The sequence below is a fragment of the Gymnodraco acuticeps genome, unplaced genomic scaffold (assembly GCF_902827175.1).
Source record: "Gymnodraco acuticeps unplaced genomic scaffold, fGymAcu1.1, whole genome shotgun sequence".
Classification (NCBI taxonomy): Eukaryota; Metazoa; Chordata; class Actinopteri; order Perciformes; family Bathydraconidae; genus Gymnodraco; species Gymnodraco acuticeps.
Genome location: NW_022992206.1, coordinates 3744907 through 3770362, shown reverse-complemented (window position 1 = coordinate 3770362; position 25456 = coordinate 3744907). Strand labels below are relative to the sequence as shown.

General features: G+C 39.2%; 1 protein-coding gene and 1 long non-coding RNA gene across 2 annotated transcripts in view; one reads left to right on the top strand and one right to left on the bottom strand.

Moving 5' to 3' along the window:
- LOC117539505 (cadherin-22-like) overlaps positions 1–24216 on the top strand; it is a gene marked incomplete at its 5' end in the record, with an annotated part of 139903 nt that extends 115687 nt beyond the window's left edge. Inside the window, 4 exon segments of the mRNA XM_034205704.1 lie at positions 10590–10707; positions 16542–16691; positions 17497–17598; positions 22584–24216. Of these exon segments, the coding sequence (XP_034061595.1) occupies positions 10590–10707; positions 16542–16691; positions 17497–17598; positions 22584–23110 (897 nt within the window). The 3' untranslated portion in view covers positions 23111–24216.
- On the bottom strand, positions 12179–13493 carry LOC117539506. The gene is made up of 2 exons (XR_004568012.1): positions 13053–13493; positions 12179–12588 (listed from the first exon to the last, which is right to left on the bottom strand). It is a non-coding gene; the product is annotated as an uncharacterized LOC117539506 (long non-coding RNA).
- Positions 24217–25456: the final 1240 nt, after the last annotated feature.

Sequence of the window (25456 nt, the reverse complement as noted above, 5' to 3'; positions counted from 1 at the left end):
TTTTTTTATGGTAACAACAGTTTCAGATTAACTGCATAACATCTGGCTATCTTCAGACCCAAATATAGTAGAACCCTAAAACATACTCATTACTCTGCTGTGTATCATTTGTCTATTTGATCCAGACTAAATGGCTAGCCATTGTGACAAGCTACATGTATGCTAACTGATGTCAGTGTAATACATGAGTATAACATGTTTTACATTTGAATATCCTTCAAATGAATCAAACATATAATGCATATTGCTGCCTCAAAGATTTTAGCTTAAATCCTAGACTGTGGCCCCCAAACATATAAAAGCAGCCATTATTTTGTCCTGTAATGGAATCATGTTCGGAGCAATGCATTGAGAAATGTAATGCTCCACTGTACAGCATGAGGACGCTTTTAACAACTAAAAATAATGGATGTGTTTGAACACACACCTAAGATGCTTATAGTGCGTTCCAGGCTTCCAAGATGAACCTTTCTCAGCGCATTTTAAGTAGTCGTGTGTTTGTTTATTTATTATTAATTACCTCTGTTGAAATGGTTGATATCTGCTTCAAATAAGTAAGCCTCCTCCCTCTCACAACCTTGACCTTTTAGACACCTCCAGTGCAGATGGGATGCACTTTTGGGAAAGTCTCCCCTCCTAGCTTTCCAGAGATGCAAGAGATTTAAGGGGGTCAGGAAAGGGGACTGCTAGATAGAAATCTAATTAGGTGATTGTGCTTGAGGGAGCTTCGCTAGCTGCTCGATAAACTCCCACACCGCTCGCTCTGCTCCTCTCATTTCCCTTCTCTCTCTCAGCTTCACTTTCTGTCTCTCCCTCAGCAGTTTGCAACTCACCCCGAGAGGCAGCCTGAGAGTCCCCTGCTGAGGGCACAGTCACAGGACGCAGATCTCAACTCACTTAATGCATCTTCACTACTTCTTCAAAGAAATGAGTAGATTCATCTCTCAGCTGATAAAATAAAATTGTGCTTTAAGTGTCATCTCTTTTGCTCATTATTGCCATACCTTTAGACTGAAATAAAGCTGAAAGGGCTCCAAAGAATGATGACAAGATAAGACCAGGCCTGCTTTGACACACAGCACACAGTGGGATTCTTCATAGATCACTGTGGATTGGCTGGATGTGTGGTGTGATATTTGAAATAATGAAACAAGACTTATTATATCATGTGTTTTTAAGTCTTAAATGAGTCTCGCAGCATTGTGGCAGTTATTGTAACATTGTACATTCTGCTGGTAATATATAATTAGAGCCAGAACAAGTATTGGAATGTGGGTACTAGACAACTGGTCATTGTACATCCGGATGTGCCAATCCAGGTAAAAAAATGGGAGAAATGAACTGCTGTTCTTATATGGTGGCAGCTGAGACCAGAAATTAACATGGCATGTTCTATTTAATTCTAACTCGTACAAAAACTAAAGTCTAATATTTACAAGTTCTTTACAGAAATGTATTGTTGTTTTTTAAGAATCAAACAAACAACATTAGCATGTTAATATGTGAGCTTTAAAGGGGCTGCTAGGCTCATTTTGAATATGTTGAACAGAGCCAGGCTAACTGTTTATGTTTTAATTATTTGTGCTAAGCTGAGCCAAAGCGACAGCAGTTTTGCAGGTGGTTATGATTTATTGTATCGAGTATCGATTTTTTTAAACTTTTTTTTATTTTGGAACTATTCCTTTAAAACACTAATTTATTGTAAGTTTTAACAAGTTTGCACGCTTTTTTTCCTTGTGTCTCTCTTTTTATCCCGAAAATCTGCTGTGTACAGTACGTACATACACCTGTGGATAGTGGTGGTCTAATGGATTGTGAGGTAGGCTGAAGATCGGAAGGTTGTGAGTTCAAATCCCGCCAGGAACACCACCATTAGTGTGCCATTGAATAAGGCACTTAGCCCTTAGTTACTTCAGGGAGAATGTCCCTGTAATTGGTAATTGTAAGCCGCTTTGGATAAAAGCGTCAGCTAAATGAAATGTAATGTAATGTACATACACCTTACTGCTGTTGTGTTGTCTATCAAAAAGCAGCAGACAAGTAGCATAGATGGCAATGTCACTTTGTCAAAGTTGAAAAAAGCTTAGTATCGACACTGACTTTATAACTTTATTTTCCTTTCTGTCTAACACATTTTCAAAGCTCCTGTATTTGTTCATCCCACTATTTTACTAGTATCAATATTATTGCTTCTATTGCACACACAGTCAGTTTTTCCTATTTGCCTTATTCTACAGAGGTCTCTCGACAAAAGCGATTTCCTCTGAATATTTAATATACATTCCTTTATAATCAACTCAATGAATATTCTTCAATGAGCTGCATTTAGAGGTATCTTAACAAAGTATAGCTACACAAATTATAGCTACACAGGCTCAGGGAGATTTCCATCATAAAATGTGTATTTAATAAAACATGAATATAACAAATGTTTATGGAAGGTACATTTTCTGAGAAAGGAAATGTTTGTAACGTTTTAGCTCCAGCCTTTTTATTTCTGTAGAAAAATGTCAGAGTTGTTCATGGTGTTAAACACTATAAGCGGAGTCTTCCATACCTATTTGTCTCTCACAGAAACACACTGTTATGGATCCACAACAACTTACATGATAAACAACCCGAAGGACTATTACTTTGAGGCGTTTATCAGAATGATTGAAGCAGGGTGTTCGATTGCTGGAATTTATTTACGAGATCTTACAAAAACCGCACAGTGTCAGATAAGATCAAGGGAAATCTATCAAACCATTACTCAGCTGCTCCAAGAGCAGTCTATTCTTTCTGGGGCAGGATTCTTGTAAAATGTCAAACATAGGTGTATTTACCAACCCGGTATCACAGTGAGACGTGAACATGTGACGCTTTACCATTGCTGGGAGATGTGAAGATGTCACGGTTTCGTCTTTTCAAAACGTGAAAAGCGTGACAGCTACACGGTATTGTTAACCCATGTTAACCAGTGGAGAAATACCCGGAAGTGCCAAGCAAATGGTCTTCCGCGCCTATTGGTCGGTTTTTATTGTCAAAATTAGATGTTTTTAATTTATTTTGTAATCCTCACACTCGATTTCGCCGATTTTCTTGTGGCTCTAGCTGGTCGAGACCTCTTTCAGCAGAAACAAAGGCTACGATGTTAATCCATTTGTGTTGTTGTGGAAATAACGGACGTGACGTTGTGTGATCTCTTAGCAACTGAAGTCCGTGAAATATAAACACCACTAAGGTTCAAGGTTCAAGGGTCAAGGGTTTTTGTTATCAGATGCTAGCTACAGTGTAATTTTCAACCCGGTATCACGGCAAGACGTGAACATGTGACGGTTTACCATGCTGGGAGACGTGAACATGTCACGGTTTCGTCCCCTTCAAACGTGACAGCTACACGGTATTGTTAACCCATGTTAACCAGTGGAGAAATAACCGGAAATACCAAGCAAATGCTACCCCGACGTAATGATTTATTTTTTAATAGTCACACTCGATTACAGCGATTTTCTTGTTGCCCCAGCTGGTCGACACCTCTTTTAGCATAAACAAAGGCTACATTAATGTATTAAATCGATGTTAATCCATGCGTGTGGATGTGGAATTAACGGACGTGACGTTGTGCGATTGAGTTGTCAAGCAACAGCTTCGGTTCATGTTCATTTACAAACTATTCAACTACAACCGTAGTTATATTTAAAAACATGTTAGAAGGCCTCACGAAATACTTTAAAGGGATAGTGGAAATGGAATCTCAAATAGTTTCGTTTTAACTTATATACAAGCATAATTACGTACCAAAACAATCACACCTGATTAAAAAAATATAATAATTGCCTTACGCATGTTAGAAGCACTTTATTGCAGCTTCCCCGAAGTTTTTTAGAAACGAAATGTTCGACTCAGCCAAACCGGAAGTGACGAAAACTTAGGAAGACGATACGATAACAAACCATGGCTTCTGAACGTGGAAGGGCAAATATACCAGACAAAGAAGAAGGATTGTACGAGGTATCCAGTGATGATAGCGAGTCAGAAACATCCTCTCGGCTTTCCTACGAAAATGTCGTTTTAGGAACTGAATCTGAATCCGGTTCAGTAAGCGACGATGGTGACAATATTGAGCCAGACGATGGACCATTACGTCCTTATTTGTTCGAGCCCGAGCCCGAGGTGATGGTTCACGGCATGGGCAATGGCGAGGATGACCAGGACCAGGCGCCAGATGATGCACCCCTACGCACAAATAATCTTGACTGGTAGGTCCCTAAGCATAGCTCACGCATCTTAAGATCACCTGTAGCCTTTACAAATATTAATCATTGTTAACCAGTTAAGCCCGAAGGTCCCCCCAGTGGACCCCTCCCACCGTTTTTTCTCTCACATGTCTCAGGGCTTCTTAACATTTATGAAACTATTAATGTTTCATACCCTTTTAAAGGTACGAAACTCCGCTAACTGACAATAAGAACAATTGTTAGCTACAAAAAACACAAGAGTAATACCAAGCCTTTGAATTAGCATTGAGAGAAACAATGCTAACTAATGCTAACGCTTTTTTACACACAACACACGGTAGAAATGCCCTTATTACTATCTTAACTGCACAAACAAGATATACGATTTAAAGCTGAGACTCCACAGATTCCACACATGTAATGTCATCACTGTCCGACCTCGAATTCCTGGATCTATCAGCCAGAAAAGAGAAAGTAAACAACATCCGGTTCCAAAAATATTACAATAATTACGTCTTACCTTTTTTGATTTGTGTTCAAAAGTTGTGTTCAACGGAATAAAAACGCATCTCAAGGTTAATCCAATGTCGTTGTGTCACGTAGAATGTTTTACTCATAATCAATCATCATATTTATGGCAATATACTCGGTACCATAATAAAGGTCGGCTATTCACATGCAAATGCTATTGAATGTCCGCCATTGTTTGTGCCCGTCTTCCTATGCTCTCGTCATCACCCGAAGATTCCCGACTATTCCCGAAGTATTTCGTTTCATTGAGAGGGCGCAGTAAAATTGAAAATAAAATGAAACTAGGCGCATGAAATAAAAAAAAAAGTTAAACCCAAAATTCGCGGATTTCCACTATCCCTTTAATGCACATTAAAATGTAAATGTGAAGGAATGTGTGTATAACAAAATACATCGGTCATTAAACGAAACCGGAAACAGACGTAGGCAAGATCCTCAGCTCGATGATTGGATGGTTATCCGCAATGCATGCTGGGATTTGGTGTTTATGTGATGTGAAATCTGAAAACGTTTTTTAAAAATACAATAATACTTTATTCCGAGTGTGCTTGCTTTTCTCTTTGAAAGTCATCACATAACGGCATTGTAATACACGGTTCGGCTGCATTAAATATTACATATCTGCCGTAATTCTCTATTTATAGAGCCATGCTGAGAAGACTTCTAGACAAACATGAGGCACTGAAAACGTGACGTTGATCATAAATATATAAGCAATTAAACAACATCTTACATTTATTTTCACACAATACGTCTCCTTGCAGTATCAACACTAATTCGGCTGACTTTTATATTTGATCCAATTGGTAGATAGGCTGTATTTACACCATAACCGTGCAGAGCTGATAGAAAGGGACACCTGGTGGTCAAAGCACGTTATTGAATTGTATTATTTTATTATTAGATATTAATAGGAGGATGTGCAAAACAGACAAACTAATAAGGCTTAATTTAAACATTAAAGAGTACTTTAGGTTAAGGTCTTATTTTGAATAAGAAAAAAGCTTTAAGAAGAATATGGAGGGATGAAACCCTCTTGAAACCGCAGGTCCTTCCTTCCTGCAGCGGTCAGACTTTACAACCAGCACTGCCCCTTGTAGACCCTCCTACACACACCACAACACAGACTATAACACCCCTTGCTGCTAAATACAAACCAACTTTGTGCAATATGTGCAATATATATATGCCATTAATAACTGTAATTTATACCTGGCCACTAAATCAATATATATGCCGTTTTGTTTTTGATCTGTATTTTTGAAAATTATGTAACTTTTTATCTTTTTTTTAGCATATTGTTTAATATATTATAACTTAGTACTTTTTTAGCATATTGTTTATTTTATTCTAACTTAGTACTTTTTTAACGCATGTAAGATATGCAACACTAAGCTGTCTGTGGCTCTTTCCTGCTGTAACGCTGCACATTTCCCCTCTGTGGAACTAATAAAGGTATTCTGATTCTGATTCTTTAATGGTCACACATGCAGAGCACACAGCACACACAGTGACATTTGTATCTACAGATAAATATTAAGCCTGACAAAGTACTTAACGTCTAATATATTGCTTTCCTGCAATGTTAACTATGTTTAAGCACTTATTTGTTTATTATTTGTTTATTATTAAACTGATATTATACATATGTATTATACTCTTATAAGATGTATGTAGATAGTATAAGAAATGTGCAGAATGACAGTTTAATGGTGGAGTATAAACACATATTGATAGATGTCTTGTAATGCACTGTTGAGGAACCTGCGACCCAAGTTTTTCATTCATTGCATAACTACACAGTAGTTGTGTATAATATGATATGTCAATAAACCGTAGCTTATAAAATCTTGAAATCTTGAAAGGGATGTTCAAACTAGTCATTATATACAGTCTTTAATGAACTATTAGTAGAGAATAACGAGTAATGAATATACTTTATAGAGATCCTATTAATATCTAATAATAAAATAATAAAATTCAATAACGTGCTTTGACCACCAGGTGTCCCTTTCTATCAGCTCTGCACGGTTATGGTTTAAATACAGCCTATCTACCAATTGGATCAAATATAAAAGTCAGCCGAATTAGTGTTGATACTGCAAGGAGACGTATTGTGTGAAAAGAAATGTAAGATGTTGTTTAATTGCTTATATATTTATGATCAACGTCACGTATTCAGTTTTGGCGGCAGTTCTCCTGTTTGTCCAGAAGTCTTCTCAGCAGGGCTCTATAAATAGAGAACTACGGCAGATATGTAATATTTAATGGAGCCGAACCGTGTATTACAATGCTGTTATGTGATGACTTTCAAAGAGTAAAGCAAGCACACTCGGAATAAAGTATTATTGTATTTTTAAAAAACGTTTTCAGATTTCACATCACATAAACACCAAATCCCAGCATGCATTGCGGATAACCATCCAATCATCGAGCTGAGGATCTTGCCTACGTCTGTTTCCGGTTTCGTTTAATGACCGATGTATTTTGTTATACACACATTCCTTCACATTTACATTTTAATGTGCATTAAAGTATTTCGTGAGGCCTTCTAACATGTTTTTAAATATAACTACGGTTGTAGTTGAATAGTTTGTAAATGAACATGAACCGAAGCTGTTGCTTGGCAACTCAATCGCACAACGTCACGTCCGTTAATTCCACATCCACACGCATGGATTAACATCGATTTAATACATTAATGTAGCCTTTGTTTATGCTAAAAGAGGTGTCGACCAGCTGGGGCAACAAGAAAATCGCTGTAATCGAGTGTGACTATTAAAAAATAAATCATTACGTCGGGGGTAGCATTTGCTTGGTATTTCCGGTTATTTCTCCACTGGTTAACATGGGTTAACAATACCGTGTAGCTGTCACGTTTGAAGGGGACGAAACCGTGACATGTTCACATCTCCCAGCATGGTAAACCGTCACATGTTCACGTCTTGCCGTGATACCGGGTTGAAAATTACACTGTAGCTAGCATCTGATAACAACAACCCTTGACCCTTGACCCTTGAACCTTAGTGGTGTTTATATTTCACGGACTTCAGTTGCTAAGAGATCACACAACGTCACGTCCGTTATTTCCACAACAACACAAATGGATTAACATCGTAGCCTTTGTTTCTGCTGAAAGAGGTCTCGACCAGCTAGAGCCACAAGAAAATCGGCGAAATCGAGTGTGAGGATTACAAAATAAATTAAAAACATCTAATTTTGACAATAAAAACCGACCAATAGGCGCGGAAGACCATTTGCTTGGCACTTCCGGGTATTTCTCCACTGGTTAACATGGGTTAACAATACCGTGTAGCTGTCAGCTTTTCACGTTTTGAAAAGACGAAACCGTGACATCTTCACATCTCCCAGCAATGGTAAAGCGTCACATGTTCACGTCTCACCGTGATACCGGGTTGGTATTTACATGCCTCCTCTACCTGCCCTTTCTATTCATCACTGTGATTTTCTTTTCCTATGAATATTTGTCCTTTGCATTTATCTTCTCCAAAGCATTTCACTCTTACGCTTGTCCTTTACAGAAACACGTGTCCAATCCATAACCTTCTGGCACATACAGTAAAGACATCTGCTTTATTGTGCAACTTTAAAGGCTCAGGTTGCCTGCCTGTTCAAGACAGCCTCATTCATTTGTAGCAATGCACACAACTCTGAATGATGCCCATGCATTACTGTGACTAAGATACTGCCGAGCACACTTCCCGGGGCCTCGATTGTACCTTCACAATAAAAAGCTCCTCAGCATTGATGTTGCATCCCTGACACAGAAGAGGCTTAGTCATACCCAGAGCTCAAGGAGGTTGTTTGGGATAATATGGCTTACTTTGTAATACAAAATGCTACGGCATGATTTCAGGGTGAATCAATTGATGCTTCCTTAGCGTGCTGCAATATGTGCATTCGAGAAGCACACAAACACATGGAAAGGAACCAGGAATAACAGCTTGTATTCCTACAAAAGTTGATTAAAACAGAACTAAATTATATAACAAACATGCAATCTGAAATCATACCCATTGTTCAGATTGCTATTGATTTATAAAATATGATGGTTTTTCTTGCTTTCGGGAGGGATGGTTATTCATAGAACAAATCATTTCAATTTTGACTAACTGTACGGAGGCTCAGTCACTGGTACATGTTCATTTACAAAGCCATGTTGGGTAAACTACCTTTTTATATCTGCTCTCTGATCTCTCGACGAATTGAAAGTACATATTGCCTGAGATCTCATGATGTTGTTTTATTAAATGTGCCAAGTGCTAGGACTGTCTTAGGGAAGAAAGCTTTTAGTTGTGCAGCTCCACTAACTTGGAACAGTCTGCAAACATGTTTAAAACTGAGCACTTTGGTTCCCCTGCATCATTTTAAAACTCAGCTGGGTGACATGCTGTTTGATACTCATGGTACCTGTCTCTGTAAATAGAGTTTGTAAACTGTACCCTGTACATTATGTTGTATGTCATCCTTATTGTTGTTCTGTTGTTTTTATGTTACATGTGTAACTAATGTCCTGCAGGTCACCCTTGAAAAAGAGATCTTTTGATCTCAAGGGGCTTCACCTGGTTAAATAAAGGCCACAAACAAACAAACAATGTAATGGCTGCTCTACGGGCATGTCAAAATCCACTTTATGTAGTTCAATGGCACACAATTTAGGTGCAAAGTACGTTTCAATAAGCAAAGGGGTTTCATTTAGTTCTTTTATTATTTGGGTGTCAAAACATTAGTGCCAAACCACACCTCATTCTGAGAGCAGTATGCCCATGCATGCAGACCAGCGCAGGCAAATGTGTTACCAACACAGAAGACAAACTAACTTCTTTGAAGCATTGCAACTTCGAAAATAAATATAACTCCAACAATTACAGGTACTATTACTCCAGTGCTCTAGGTGTGCAATGTCAGCTCTCGTAACGGCCGTTAGTGAAAAATAATTTCCCTAAATGTCTTTTATGCTGAGTAGACTTTGTTTGGTTTTGTTTTCCCCATTCATCTCTTACCAAAAGACAATACTCAATATAGGCAATAAGGGCTTGCTTTAAGTTGGAGTGTGCAGTAAACAAAGATAAGTTGAATCAAAATAATAAGAAATGTGTGGCAGCAGAGCAGAACCAGAGCTGAGAGATGGGATGTGAAACTATCATTTATCAGCTTTTGGTTTGATGCTTGCTGCAGATTCATAGACCTGGAGGAGGATGGATTGTCACTGAGAGGCCTGTGTTCATGTGAAAGGATCTCCAGGGGTTGTTTGATGTCTGTTCAGATCACAGTGAATCATATCTCACCTTATTGTATCCACACAGAGTTCTGAAAATTGGATCACACTTGAGTTGTATCTTTGAATGTGGATCACTATTATTATATGACATTAGATAGGACTACTAGACCCTCACTTAGTTGCAGATCTTTCTTTCTCTTTCTCTGCACATTTGCACCTAGTCTTTGCTCTTTCTTAGAGCTAAAACATGCCAGCCCAACACAATATATCCTCCTTTTACTGTTTGAATGCATGCATTTTAGAATAGTTTTTTATTTCTAACATTAAGACATTTGTTTCATGTTGCTGTGTCAACTTTCTGGAGGAAGACATGTTTATCTCTTTGTGACTGTAGCCCCTTTGAACTGCACTTTCGCAGGAAGCCTTCGGAGTCTGTTGCATCCAAGTACACTTACTCAAACTCCCTTCCTGCCTCATAAAAGAGGCATTTGAAATGGAAAGTTTAAAGTGCTTTTCGTATTCATTCGTTTCCATTGAATGAATCTGAGGATATTATCTAACCTGTTTATTTTCTTTCTGTGCTTCTCTTCTCTTAGCTAATTCACACTATCAGTGTGGTAGATAAAGACGAGCCACAATCTGGACATCGCTTCTACTTTACCCTGGCCCCTGAAGGCTCCAGCAATCGACACTTCACCCTATGGGATGTCAAAGGTGAGAGGGCAAAGAACCTTATGGTTTGTCAACATCCATACATACTGTACAAGTAAGAATCTGTAAGACTGGTTGCTATATTTTGTAGTGGCTGTGCACACGATTTAAATGTGCAAAGGTAAAGGAAGACAATGCTTGACTGACAAGTGCTCGAGATTGTGTTGACATTCTTATAGATTTCTATGTCCCTGAGTGATTGGCATTATGAAAGTTTAGTAAAATGATTGAGGGTATTTTTCAAATGTAGACCTTTAAGAAAAATGTAGTTTGTTTGAAAGACTGCATCTCTAAAAGTGTTGAAATGATCGGTGAGAACTTTGACAATGTCACAGTTCATTGAGATGCCAGATGGTTGCTGTTTTAAAGTAAGACAACTGAAAGAATACACTACCAAACGATTTTAACAATCACAGGAGGCTTTCTAAAAGTAAATGCTAGAAAAGTTTCGTTTTTTTATTTATCATTCAACTTATTATCAGACACATTTTTCAAATAGCTTTTTGGTCTAAGCAGGTCTATGTTTTGTATTAACCCTTAAAGACCTAGACGGAATTTTCGCCTGCCTGACTCTCCTGTATTTATTTGTTTCTCCTAACCTGTTCTAACCTTTTCTTGCAGTCAGCATCAAGTGCCTTACCTCATTTGATTCAGGAGAACCTCTAGTTCAAGTCTGGCTAATTTGAAGTCCAAATTTTACCATAACTTTGTGTGATAATGGCTGAATTTACCAGCACTTTTCAAAAACGCCAGTACAAATGTTGTGTTTTTTTACTGTTTACTCCGCCAGGAACATAGGGATTTTCTTTTTTATTATTTACAAAGCTGCATTTAGATGTTTTAGGCTTTCAAATTAAATTTCATCTGCATATTATGTTCCCTGAGCAAGTTACAGCTATTTATTACAATATTATCCTAGGCGTTTTTCAGTGAAAAACGCCTAGGATCATATGGAATAATTAAAACGAAATGTATTTCCATATTTAAATGACTGATCATGTTTCTTCTGTCAAAAAAAGGTTGAGAGAGTAAACAATTAAACCATAACAGATGACATTGCAACAAAAATAACTTGTTTCAGAGAAATATATTATCATTTGAACATTGAAATACAAACACAAACAGTGAAACAAATTCAAAGTGCAAATTAACAAAGTGCAAATTATATTAAAACTATAAACAAAGTATTAGGAATATATAGAAAGTGCGAAAGTACAAAGAGCAAATGATCTTCAAACTATAACCAAAATATTAGAAAAATATATAAAGAGCAAAGGAAATGTATCAAGATTCATCATGGTCTGGGTCGCTCAGATGTACAGCTCTGCTGATTGCCATGAACCTGTCTCTTGTCATGACAGAAGCAGGAAAGAGAACACTCAGGTGTGATCCCTTCCTCCAGTAGTCACTTACTTTTAGCAGTTTTAGAAGTGCCATAAGGCCGACATACATGAGGAATTTTACCGGCTTTCCCAAACAAACTTTTCCCCCTTAGCCTGCTCCTTTTCAGCATTTTTGTTTGTGTTCTTGCAGATGATATTTACAGCTTGGTTGTTAAAACAATTTCTAAATATTTGTGCAGGAGTATACTCCACACCAACAAAACCTTGGACTCCAGGGGCTCTTTTCGGGCAAAAGTGTGGTAGTTGTTGGGCAGTATCTGGCACCTCAGGTCCGTTCCAAACAGCTCCTGGCTCTTCTGGGGTCAGAGATGTTTTTTTCCCTTTTCCTCTTCCTCTCCCTTTCACTGTCAGGGGGGCTGGCATTGGTTTGGCCTTTTTTCTGGATGCTGCACCCTCCTGGCCGCATTCTTTTCCCTCTCGGTTTGAAGGAGGCCTACTGATGGGGACAGGGGCTTGTGCATCCCCTCTCTCATCCTCTGTACTAAAATAAAAGGGAGGAAAATATACAGATATAAATGTCTGAATTTATTTTATTTCCTTTATTGCTTTTATTTCTCCAGTGTCATCCTATCTGTTTTCTAAACACAGTCTCAACTTTTGATTTGATTCACACTTTATCCCTCTGCTAACATTACTAGTTGATGGAATCAGTAACTGAATTGTAATGCAATGAATATAATAACATTAGACCTCATAACAAACAACCAAAGAGGGCAAGCGGAATGAGGCAATAAATGAAAGGTATTGCTTGACGTTTTTTTACTGAAATAAATAGTAGCCTCTATTGATAGTGAATCTTGAGCTCAGGACTTCACTTTATGACACAATTACGGCAAATGGCCATCCATTATAAAAACTCTTAGGACTAATTATTTTTCGGCGTTATACAGAAACAACAACCGATAAATGCAACACAAACAATAAGAAATAAGCAAAGTTACTCACTTTTTTATCTTCGAAGGGATCAATCCCGTGATCATACTCCTCTTCCTTGCCAGTTGTCAGCTTCAGAATCTGAGGAATCCACCGCTGCATCGCTAAGCGGTCCGCCAGACAAAATAAATTCTACGGCTTCTTCCGTAGTGTAACGCCGTTTTGACATGTTGGTTTGAATTTGTCTTGGGATATGTGTGTGTGTGTATGTATGTGTATTTGTGTGTGTGTGTGACTGTATCTAGATATCTCGTGTTGTATTTATTTCTCTTACGCTGGCAGAATTACTCTTCTTTAGTATTACTCTCTCGTCTCTCTGTTTCTCTTTGTTTATCTCCCGCCGCCAAAAACATACACAGCAACCTATGTTGATTGGTCGAGAAGATGGTAGCATGGGCAGAGGTTTGCCTGGACCTTTACCCTTTTAAACCTATCCGGACACAGGGGGGTGGGACTTAGTCTAAAATCTTTGCTGTTTGGCTCAGACAGAGGGGCCGCGTGGGTCTCCTTGACGAATCAAGGCTGTAAAATGTGATAACGTTGCCCCGATCACGTCGGAGCCTCTGAATCCCGGAAAAGGACATAGTGATACCAGCAAAAAGCCTAGAATAGCCGCTTTACCTCACTTTTTAAATCAGATGGATAGGATTAGCGGTTACAAAGTTATTAAGCATTTTAGAACGCTACCTCTTTGAAGCCGCGGGCGGCACGCTCGGCCTTTAAGGGTTAATGTAGTATCACCTTTGGACAGTTAAACACAGCATCTTGATTCCTCTTGAATAGAATGTGAACAGCTTACTGTACATAATTTTCTCAAGTGTCATGAAAATTGCATTCTGTGAAAACACAACATTTACACGTATCGACACAATGTAAGAAAACATTACAATCACAGTGCTCCCCCGTGATGAGTCTGCTTTGTCAGGAAGATGAGTTTTTCATGCTTGTCTGTGTTTTTGCAAACGCACTTGCAGATTCCCCGTTTATAGATGTGTAGCAAAGTGAATGTGACATCTGGCTAAATCAAGATTGATCTGACACCAGGAAAAGGTCAGGGGAGCAGCCCTAGCAAGGGAAATGTCACAGCGTGACGGCAGCAAGGCCCGCTGCACTGCCACTCACATCCATGTGAATAGATGCACACATTGTTTAAAGTACACATGCATAGAGTGGCAGAAAGTGGTATGACCCTCTGGCCCTTGTATTCTCTAATAAATGTGCACACATGCATAAATACATACAAACACACTACAACAGTCCATCAAGATATATGTACTCTTGAAAACAAACACCAAGGCAGACCCCTGTATATATTCTGGTGAAGACAAACAAAACCATGCATGTACTTTTGATCCTCCCACCCCTCTTTTTCCACACTGGTGTCTCTTTTCATTGACACATTTGTCAACCTGTCACTTTCAATCTGTCACTTCTTATTTTCCCATCATGGCCTCACATTGCGTTCTGTCTCCAAGCCTTGACATACAATGATGAAAAGGTTGTTTTTTAGGTTCCCCCCCCCCCATGTTTCTAAACTCTTTTAGGTCGTTGCTGGCAGTATGCAGTGCAAAACCTCATCTTTACCAAACAAAGTTTGCTGTTATGTGACAAACTGACATCATGTTACCCAGATAGTCCCATATCATGCTTACAAATAAATGAAACAAAACTGAAGAAAAACATAACTGAAACTTTATAGCACATTATTTGTACTTCTGTTTTCAATATTGTGAACGTTTTTATGTTTGTTTCTTTCTGTGGGTTGGTCAGTCAGAGAACATATGCTAATGTCAGCCAATTTTATAAAGAGTTAATGGCAATGTTAACGTTATACAATGGCTTCTCTAGGCTGTAATAGCGTATTTCTTCGGCTTGTATGGCTGTATTTGTTCTCTATGCTTGCTGCCTGTAAATGTAAATCTAATGTGACAGCTTAAGGTCAGTTTCAAGTGTGTCCACTAAAGAACAACATTTCTATTTTCTCTAACATTAAACAAGCATTTCCCTTTAGTCGTGCAAGAGACGTGGCTCCATGATGGCAGTTTCGGGCTGTTTGTCAGTCCTACTCTTGTTAGTGAAGAAAATATCTCAACAGTTATTTGATGGATTGCCATTAAAATGTGTAAACATATTAAGCTTCCTCGGAGGATGAATGCAAATGACTTTGGTGATCCACTGACATTTCTTTCAGCATCACCATTAGCTCAAAATGTCACTGGTTTCAATAAATTGTTCTAAAATCAAACTAATGACATTCTCATCTGCCTCAGCCATACTTTGTGTTTATTGCTAATCAGCAAATATCAGTATGCTGAACTTAGATGGTGAGCATGGAAAACATAATACCTGCTAGACATCAGCATGGTAGCATTGTTGGTGTTAGCATGCTGACATTTGACTTTAGCACAAAGCACCACTGTGCCAAAGTACAGACTCACAGATCCACTAGAATGGCTGTTGACAATTTTTATTTTAGCTTTGACCTTTTTAGACAATATCCGCCTCCCACTAGGGTCATCACTCTTCCATGTGTAGTGTTGTTAAAATGACTTGTTATCCAGTTCACTTCACTTCAAGCATATGTTTTTGGAGTTTCAAAAATTACACAAGATTCCTTAGATTATATGTATTTAGAGATGTTTGTTTAAAGAAGACAGCCGATGAGGAGAGTGCTGTTTAAAAGTCAAAAGGACATATTCATGGGCGTACCGTTCCCGCACATAAACAGTAATATGAAGATTGTTCTACATTTGCCAGAGGAGCTTTAGGGCGACATGGATAACGGTGATATATGCTCTGGGAGATGGATGGCTTGGTATCGGCAAGTCTACTCACAAAGCTTCTGAGTCTATTTGTCAAAGCCTCCTCCTGTTTTCTGTGCTACATTTATCTATGTCTCCGGGAGAAAGCTCATATACACACCGGTGAAGTTTAATTTCAAACAGTGGCTCTCTCACTCATTTTCTCTGCTGTTTTTTATAAAGAAAAAAATGATAAATCTTAATAGCACAAAGCAGTCTTCCCCAGTGAAATCATTCTACCCCGAGATATACGTGACAATCGTGCCACCCTTTGTCTAAAGTCCTTGAAGTATGCATTTTGGCTAATGATTTATTCAGAAGAAGACAAGGATAGTGCTTTTTTTATGTTGACCCTTTTACTATAGTATGGATGAATAGGCCTATATACACAACTGTCCTGCTGTTATATGTGTTTACTTCTATAAGTACAGTGTCGAGTTCAAATAAAAATAAAAAAGTCATTCAAGCTCTCGCTACATGGAGTATTATCAATCCAACTGCAGATGAATCCAAGCATCAGTGAGCAGAGTTTGTTTTTCAAATATTAAGTTGCTCATGTGTAATTATCCTTGTTTCTCTTATCCCCTACCCCCAACACACACACACACACACACACACACACACACACACACACACACACACACACACACACACACACACACACACACACACACACACACACACACACACACACACACAGACAACACAGCTGGAATCCGGACCCAGCGGTCAGGCTTTAACCGCCATGAGCAGAATGTGTACTTCCTGCCTATCCTGGTGGTAGACAGCGGGCCTCCTTCCCTCAGCTCCACAGGCACCCTGACCATTCATGTCTGCGGCTGCGACCCAGGTGAGAGCCACTGCACCATTATTAACATTATCATCACTGTCACCTTCATCAGCAGCAGTAGCAGCAGTGCTATAAAAGGTCACCTACGTGCCATTGGTTTGCTCAGAAAACAGCTCTTATCAGCTTATATTTTAAAAAACAATGTAACACAAAGCCACAAATATGCACACTATTGTCCCTCGGAAGGGTTTTCAGTGGTGTGAAACGATATGCCTGATAAAAACTGTTTTTTTCTCTTAAAGGTCACCTATTATGCAAAATCCAGTTTGTCATGTCTTTTATACATAAACATGTGTCCCCTCTGCGTAAAGATATTCTGAAGGTTTCAGGAAAAAAGATTCTCTCTCTTTTTGTCCTGATCCATTTATATAAAAACTGTCTGAAAATGAGCAGATCAGATTTTGGCCACTTTGTGATGTCATAACGTTTTTTTGGCTTGTGTAACCATTAGCCAATCACCAACCAAGGTAAGCCCTGTCCACCTTATCTCCTCCTAGAGAACTATTGTGTTTTTTTTAACCAAGTATCTCTCAGAGGGGCGTGGGGAGTGGCTCCTTATTTTTCATCTAAAGTGACAGACAGAGAATCAGCACTTTTGAAACAGGGCTGAAACAGAGGGGTTTATGGGATGCTATGATGATCTGGTTGGTATTTTGAGCCAAACCCTTCAGAGACATGATTTGTATATATCTGAGACCTATAATATATTGAGGAAAAACTGTAAAATAGGGGACCTTTAAAAATACAGTACCTAATCCTTGTCCAATTATTTACACTAAATGTTATTTTTCCTTTTGCAACACAGAGGGAGCCATCCAATCCTGCAACGCCACAGCCTATTCGATGAGTGCGGCTCTCAGCCCCGGGGCACTCATAGCCCTTCTGGTCTGCATTCTCATCCTCATAGGTAAGCAGATGGATGAACTCATGTATGGATGTATGAGGAGACACATGTATGGGTGACTAGAGCAAGGGATAAGCACAGCATATTAGTATTGCTCTTTAGGGGTCATTCCTAAGTTCAACCATCACATTCAATAGAAGGATAAAGCAAGATGGAGGGCTCCACCTAAATAAATGACTCCATATTTGCTGCTCATAAAATCATGCAACCTAGCATGTGCCCTAATGGATTGAACATTTTGGGAAGTTATATATATTTCAAGAATGGAATTGCACATGCAGTGGCAGAAAAACTAAGTCGGGCGACATAATAACAAGATACATTTTTTATATGTCCCTATGAGCGTTTTTCCTGTTAGACATGTTATTGCTTCTTTTCTGAAAATATTGCTTTGTTTAAATAGGAGCCCAGATGATGCCTGAGTTTATGAATGATATCAAGCCAATTTGGTTGTTGGAGCACAGACGGGGATGGAATAAAAGGGAGTAAAGTGGAGGGGGGTTAGAGAGAGCAAACAGGCAAAGGAGCTGCCTCAGCACTTGCATACCTCTGGAACACGCTTTAAATAGATGAGGCTTTCCAGACATTCTCAGACTTTTATACAGACACACACACATTCACACACACACATGCTAACATACACATGCATGCACACGCTTACCCTCTCAGAGGTTGAGTATTGTCAAATCTAAAAAATGTATGAGTAAGCTTCTTGTTCCCCCACCCGCGCTGTTCTTCTTAGCATCCCACTCCTCGACAAAAAAAACGACAACGCTGTCACAGTGTTTTGTCTCCCCCACTCACACCTATACGCGTTTCACATCTTGCAGGCAGTGAATGATGGATGATGTGACACCAGGCAGCTTTAACTGTGACTAGCATTGCTATCTATTTCTTGTAAGAGCTTTTCTAATGAGAGTTGTTCGAACTCCATTTCCATGAACCAAACCATCAACTGGAGTGAACTTCAAAAGCCGAGCATCATTTATTCATCATGGTTTTAAAAGCCTCAACAAGAATGTTATGTATCTGAGGCAACCTCTGCTGGCTATACAAATCAGTGTGCAGCAGACATATTGTGGTTTTGGTGTTTTGGCTAGATGACATGCCCTCAAAGGCTTTGGGAGTCAAAAGAATCCTCTGGCCTTTAAACTTGTGGGCAGCTGGACACAGTATGTGGTGCAACATTTTTATTTATTTTTTCATTGCAGCCCAAGTGATTTTGATTAAAACATACATTTGGCAGAGTGCTATCAGCTGTAATGCCTTTTACTATTAGTTCATGATATCATGTTTCGTGGTATTTAGACACGACTCATGAAATGATGCATCGTCGGTTCAAACATTGTCAATGGCACAGTCCCTGCCACTTTGAGTGACTAAGATTGGTACAAAATGGACTGAACACGCCTCATCAAAGCACTGAAGGACTAGCTGCATCAGAGTACCTGCTTCTGCCAGTCATCATCTGTCTACTACGGACTCAGGGCTGCAGGGCCTGTGATCAGGGGGATGAGCAGTGTTTTCACAACTACTGTGGTGTGAATAACAGTCAGCAATCTTATTGACTGCACATTTCACAACACCTTTCTGCTTCTGCTTTACCTTCAACTGTGCACACACTAGCACACACACTTCCGTGCACACAGTGTGGGTGTGCTCATGGATGCCTAGCACACATTCACATGCTTAGACAAATCCCTCCTCACATATTAACTGCAATTTAATGCGTTCTCTCGATGTGCTATTACACACCCACAGAGACACACACACACATTCTTCCTCCCCACACACAGCGTCTACCTAACCAGCCAGCCAGCACTCCCTCTCTCCAGAGGCTGGACCGCCTCTATTACATCAATTGTTGGATGATGAGAAAAATGAAAACAAATCTCTGCCTAATTACCTTACAAACAAACAGTCCCTCCATCAGTTCATTTATAGGCCTGATGTGATGAATCCATTTCACTGCGTCGCAGCATCTGCATGCATCCATTCCAATTACCTTCCATCTGCTTGTGATGAACTCCTCGGAGGGGGCAACCAGCGCAGCCCAAGGGTAAATTAACCGTCTTGTCAGAAACGCTTATCACAACATCTGTACACATGGGGACGAGCTTACATATAGGAGGGAGCCATACACAGGTGTATATGCTTCCTACTTAGGTATATTCTGTACACGATGTTGTATTAACATGGCCCGAGGCATGTTTACCTCCAATATAATAAACAGGTTTCCAATAGCATACAGTTTAAGCATCGTAGTACCCTAATAGGCACCGACACTCACATGTTATCAGTAAAGATGTGTGTTTCAGAAGAGCGGTTATCCGATCGACTTCAGAGTGAACTGCCACGTGTCCTCACTGCTTCAATACTGTTTACTGAACAACATGTGATGTGCACATATTAGGGAGTTTACATAATCAAGTTTTCTACCTCCTATTATTCTCCTCATTAGTGTACATTTAGAGTAATTGTCTAAGGGCTGGTTTAGTATGCATGGTAGTGTGCATCGCAATTTACCAAAAGACATGACTGTTTCCTCAACCCAGTGGCAATTAATTCACCCCATTCATGGAGGAGAAGAATGAACACAATGGTTACAGACACTGCTCTCCCAATGGAGCCCAGCAAACAATGTTAGAAGAGAGCATACATTATCATCCGGAGATACTGCATCAAATCCCCATTTAAAGATCAGCAATGCTCTTTAAGCTGGCAAAGCTCTTCAGGCAAGGAACACATGGGGCGTTTTCACCGCAAGTTATTTGTTAGGCCACTTCAACCAAATGAAGACAATTACCAGGAGCAGCAACAAGTCATTTATACAGATTATATGTTTAAAACCCATGTTTTTTAGTCTGGTTTCACTTTTCTCCGGAGAAAGAAAGAGGAGCAGAAGGAGATGAAAGCCAGACTGTGTTTTATAGTCACACCCTGACGTACAAGGTCACTTTCACAGGCTGCTTATGTCCCAGGCTTTTTTCACACACTAATATATGTGCTTTAACATGTGTAAATGTCCTACAAACAGCACATAAAGTCATGACATTGATCTAGTTAGACTGTGAAGCGATTTAGGCATATCTCATTTTCACAATGTATGGATGGGTGTTCTGGTGGGTTCAGAGCATCAAACAATCTGTCCCAGACAGCACAGGCCCCGGTATAATTGATAGCCTTTTTATCTCTGTGGGCTTGTAGGCATTTGTTTTAGGTAACAGGCTATCTGTTCCAGAAGATGCATGGTGCCCAGTTTAATGATCTATCTAAATGTCCCCTTCACTGGCATCCCGTTTTTCCCCTGCTAAAGGGAAGAAAAAAGGATTCATTCCACTACACAGTTTCACAGTCCTTGTCTGTCTGGCCACAGGAAACAGATCCTGCTGCCAATCAAACCTCAATAATTAAGATAACATTTGAACATGTTCTTTTTTTCCTCACAAGTACTACATTTCCCACCAAAATGCATTTTAATAAGCCTGATTGTTATCACCATTATTAATTATTTTTATCAGCATGTATGATAATTACTTAAAAGGCCACTCATAGCTCTTATTAATTCAGATGATATTGTGAAGTGGGGAGCAGGAAAAAAAACACGTGCTGGAAAGGGTCAGATTTATTTTGATTAGTAATTCCTTATAGAAAAATAAATTAATGAACTGAGACCACCACTGTGGATTCATAAATTGTGGTATATTTTGTTATAATTGTGTTGACTTTTTGAATTCACGTCTGCATACTTTTAGAGCATTTTTCTCCTTTCGCATATCAATCTCTTTTCACTTCTTTCTTTGCTTATCAATAAGTTGATCAAACAAAGCTTTTATTTTGGCTCATCCATGAGACTATTACATTGAGTTGTTCACTATGTTGCTCATTACTCTCCAGTATGCATAATTAATTCATAACTGCCTGTAATATGATTTTATCATCACGGAAAATGACATTTCATGTTGCTGCACGTCTAAGACAAATGTGGTGGTGGTGGTGGTTACATTGGGGAAGGGCGCAGCCCCGAGGAGGGCTGATCGAGTCAGGGGGTGGGTGTCTGAGCTAAGTGAGACTTGTCTAATCACAAATGTAGGCACTAATTAAAAGAACTAAGCTGAAATTAAAGCCTCATTGATTTATCTCTGCATACAACCTTTGTTTTCCTCTCGTCTCATTAGTCTATGATGTGATCCATCTCAATTGCTTTCTCTTCTTTAATCCAGACTTAATTCTATGAGAAATGTCTTTGTCTTTGTAGGTGGTTGCCTCTGCTTTCAAGTAGTGATGGAACTTCAAACTTTTAGTTTCACTCGATTTGGATGAGTATTGAAATAGAGTTTGGTATTCATTAGGGTGTTTTGTGTTATATCTCTGTGCAAGGCAATTACTATTGATACAAATCCATGCTCATGCATTTGGAATGTAAAACTTGATCATATATTATCCTCCCCCTGCTGTGCCTTTGCCCTTTCAGGTGAAATCAAAGCTACAATGGTAGTTAAAAACCTTCACATGAATGAAGAAGCACTCCTGTAAACCCTCATACGTATGTGTGATGTGAAGCAATACACCATGTACACATTTAGCACACTGTTTTCTTCAGTGTTGTTATTCTGTATGTTATTTTTCATAGCAGTAGCAACATGAGGGGATTCAATGTTTGCATGCAAGCTCTTTAAACAAGGCATGATATCTCTTGGATTCTGTGCTGCAAGTCATATGAAGCATGTTGTAATGTTTTATAAAATGCTTTGAAAAATCCCTTATTTGCATTCCTGGTTTTTATTCCTTCCCACTTTTCAGATTGATCGGACAATGTCTATGTAACCGTTATGTTGTGCTTTGCCAAAACATGGGTTGTATGATGATGAATTAAGAATATCATTGTTTTCTTTGTAAACTAACAATTAACCTGTACATATTTCACTGTGTGAGTGGAATTTAAATCATAATATTACTCTTTATTGCTATGTCTCCTTCTCCATCAGTTCTCGTCTTGCTGATCCTGACCCTGAAACGCCACAGGAAGGGCCAGAGGATGGCGGAGGACGAGGAGGACATGAGGGATAACGTCATCAAGTACAACGATGAGGGCGGAGGGGAGCAGGACACTCAGGCGTACGACATGAGCGCCCTGAGGAACCTGTATGACTTCCCAGAGGCCAAGAGCTGTGACTCTGGCCCAGACATCCGCTCCCTGCCGCAGTGGATACAGGCGAACCGTGTGGGTGGGGGTGCAGAGGGAGCGGCAGCGGCAGCAGACTTCTCCCTATTCAAAGGCTACATCCGGAAGAAGGTGGAACAAGCTGATGCAGACCTGTCGGTGCCACCATATGACTCCTTCCAGACATACGCATTTGAGGGCAACAGTTCACCGGCGCTCTCACTAAGTTCCATCCACACGATGTCCACCACCTCAGAGCAGGATTTCTCCTACCTCAGCGACTGGGGACCACGTTTCAGGCAACTGGCAGGCTACTATGCTCCAGCAAACCCTGAGGAGGAAGGGTCCTAGCACAGCTCCTCTGCAGAGAGACGTTTAAACTCCTTCCTCCTCCTCCTTCTTCTTCTTCTTCTCTGCCTCCTCTTCTCACCCTCTGGCACTCATCAGAGCCAGCACTGTGTTCCTTAAAGACCGAGCACCATCTCTTTATCACTTGACGGACAAATCCCACTGTCAAACTTTGAACTCTTGTTTTTTTTACATTCTTTGCTTTTTGTGAGACCTCAGCAGGAAATCTTTGGCGATGATACGAGATAGAATAAAGAAAGAGATATTCAGTCACCAAAATTGCCATTTAGATTTTCTGTCATTTAAAGTTGAATTTGTAAACTGTAAAAACTGTTTTCAGGGTTACAAAGTCTCATCATGTAGGTAGGGTAAAACAATGCCACGGCAAACTGTCTGACAAACTTGTATTTATTTGAGGAAATATTTAAATATTTATTTGTTTTTATGTATTTATTTATTTATTAACACCATGATCACTATGGTAACTATAACAGTGAACTCTGCTGAAGTGCTTAAGAAAACGTGAGGGGAGGAGGACATTATGAAAAGAATGAGGGACAACATGGAAGAAAGAAAGATGGACTGCAGTGACAGATGACAACACAAATATAGGCAACAAGGTGACATTAGGGGTCAGATATAAATTACCTTCTGGAAAATATTTGTATTTATTTTCTATGACCAATTTTGTAAAACAACTTACTGAAGACATAAATGAAATGTAAAGGCAAAAAGGGAATAGATTGAGTGAAAAACTGCAGAAAAGAAGAGCCGGCAGTTCAGTCTGAACATTTGAGACTGACATACTTTAAATGTATTATAGTGATTTATAAAAGGGGTTTTGTCGGTCACCAACTGAGGATAATTGTGTGTTAACAATTTCTTTTCTTATCCTCTCCACAGCCAATTGTAAGGCAATAAGGCACAAACCGCAACAGTGATTTAAGAGTAAACAAAATGACTGTTTCATGAAATTGGCTGGTCGCCAGCATTGTCCCACAGGGAGCCAATTTTCATTTTTAGATTTTGTGTGAGAATGTGTTCAATGTGTTTCATTCATTTTATAACCTGAGACGTTTGATTTTGCTTTTGATGTTTTGTTTACTTGAGTGGAGGGAGGGAGGGAGGGGGGGGGGAAACTAGGATGGTTGTGAATGGACTGGTCACATCCACCTGATATCCACAATCTGTTCAATGTTGACATTAACTTGCAAATGTATTGAACATTTAAAAAAAGAAGAAGATGAAAACAAATAAATATTTAATTTTTCTTGGTAAAAACCTGCATCTCACTGTGTGCAACAATCGTACATTACTCAGTGAACTACTTGCTAAATAAGAACATAATGATGGAGTAAATAGAGCATCTGTTACTAACTATTGCTTGCCACTTGTTTGCAGAGAGTTTCTACTGAATAATGAATAATTCTGGAGCTAGCTTGGGTTTACACTAGAGGTTGATTCAAAGTAAAGCCCATATGACAGGCCACAGCCAAACAAAGACGTCCCCGCACGGCTCCCTCCTGGCTGCCTTCTGCCAAAACTTCTGTAATTGTGGTAGTCACCAGAGGTTGCTGAAGCATATGAAGCAGCTGTCATCTTTGTGATCTGCTGCTGAAATGGCCAGACAGTGGAATTCACATTCACTTGCCTTCATAACTAGAAATCAAAGAATGTCAGCTTTTTTATCATAAGTAGGTCTACTGTATCGACTGACTACTTTTTGAGAACTGAGTAGAGATGGGCCGAGTTATCTGTCGCTGCTAATAAAAAAAAACAAGCTTTCTCCACACTTAGGGTTCTGTTAAAGCTAAAGTGGAAGCAACTTGGAATAGTACAAAGTATTGCAGCTGTCATACTCATTATTTGTCTAAAAGTATAGGAATGATACTGCAAATAGCAGATTAGGGTTTTGCTTATTAAAAACATGTATTCTCTGTTTCTATGTGTACAAAATAAATATTAGTTCAAAAGGTTTAACCTGAGCCAGACCAAAACAATAATAATACAGAGTTGTATGAATATATATACAATACGGAGGAGGATTAGGGCCACATGTGAGCTAGTATTTACATCTGACCAAAAGTTAATTTATTTTTGGAGTGCTGGCACTAAAGTCGGAATCCTGACTCAAAACCCAACATTTGTGGTCACTTTTGGTCAGATCTCAATAGAAAATGTGGCCCTAATTCTGCTTGGTAATATAATATGGTGTATACAGTAGAGTTTTTAAATCACTGGTATTGCAATGTTTTTTATGTTATTTAAATTCAGGTATCGTAATCTGCAAGTGATATCAGAGCATTTCTCCCTTGTACATGACTTCCTTTATCAAATGTGGCAAACTCT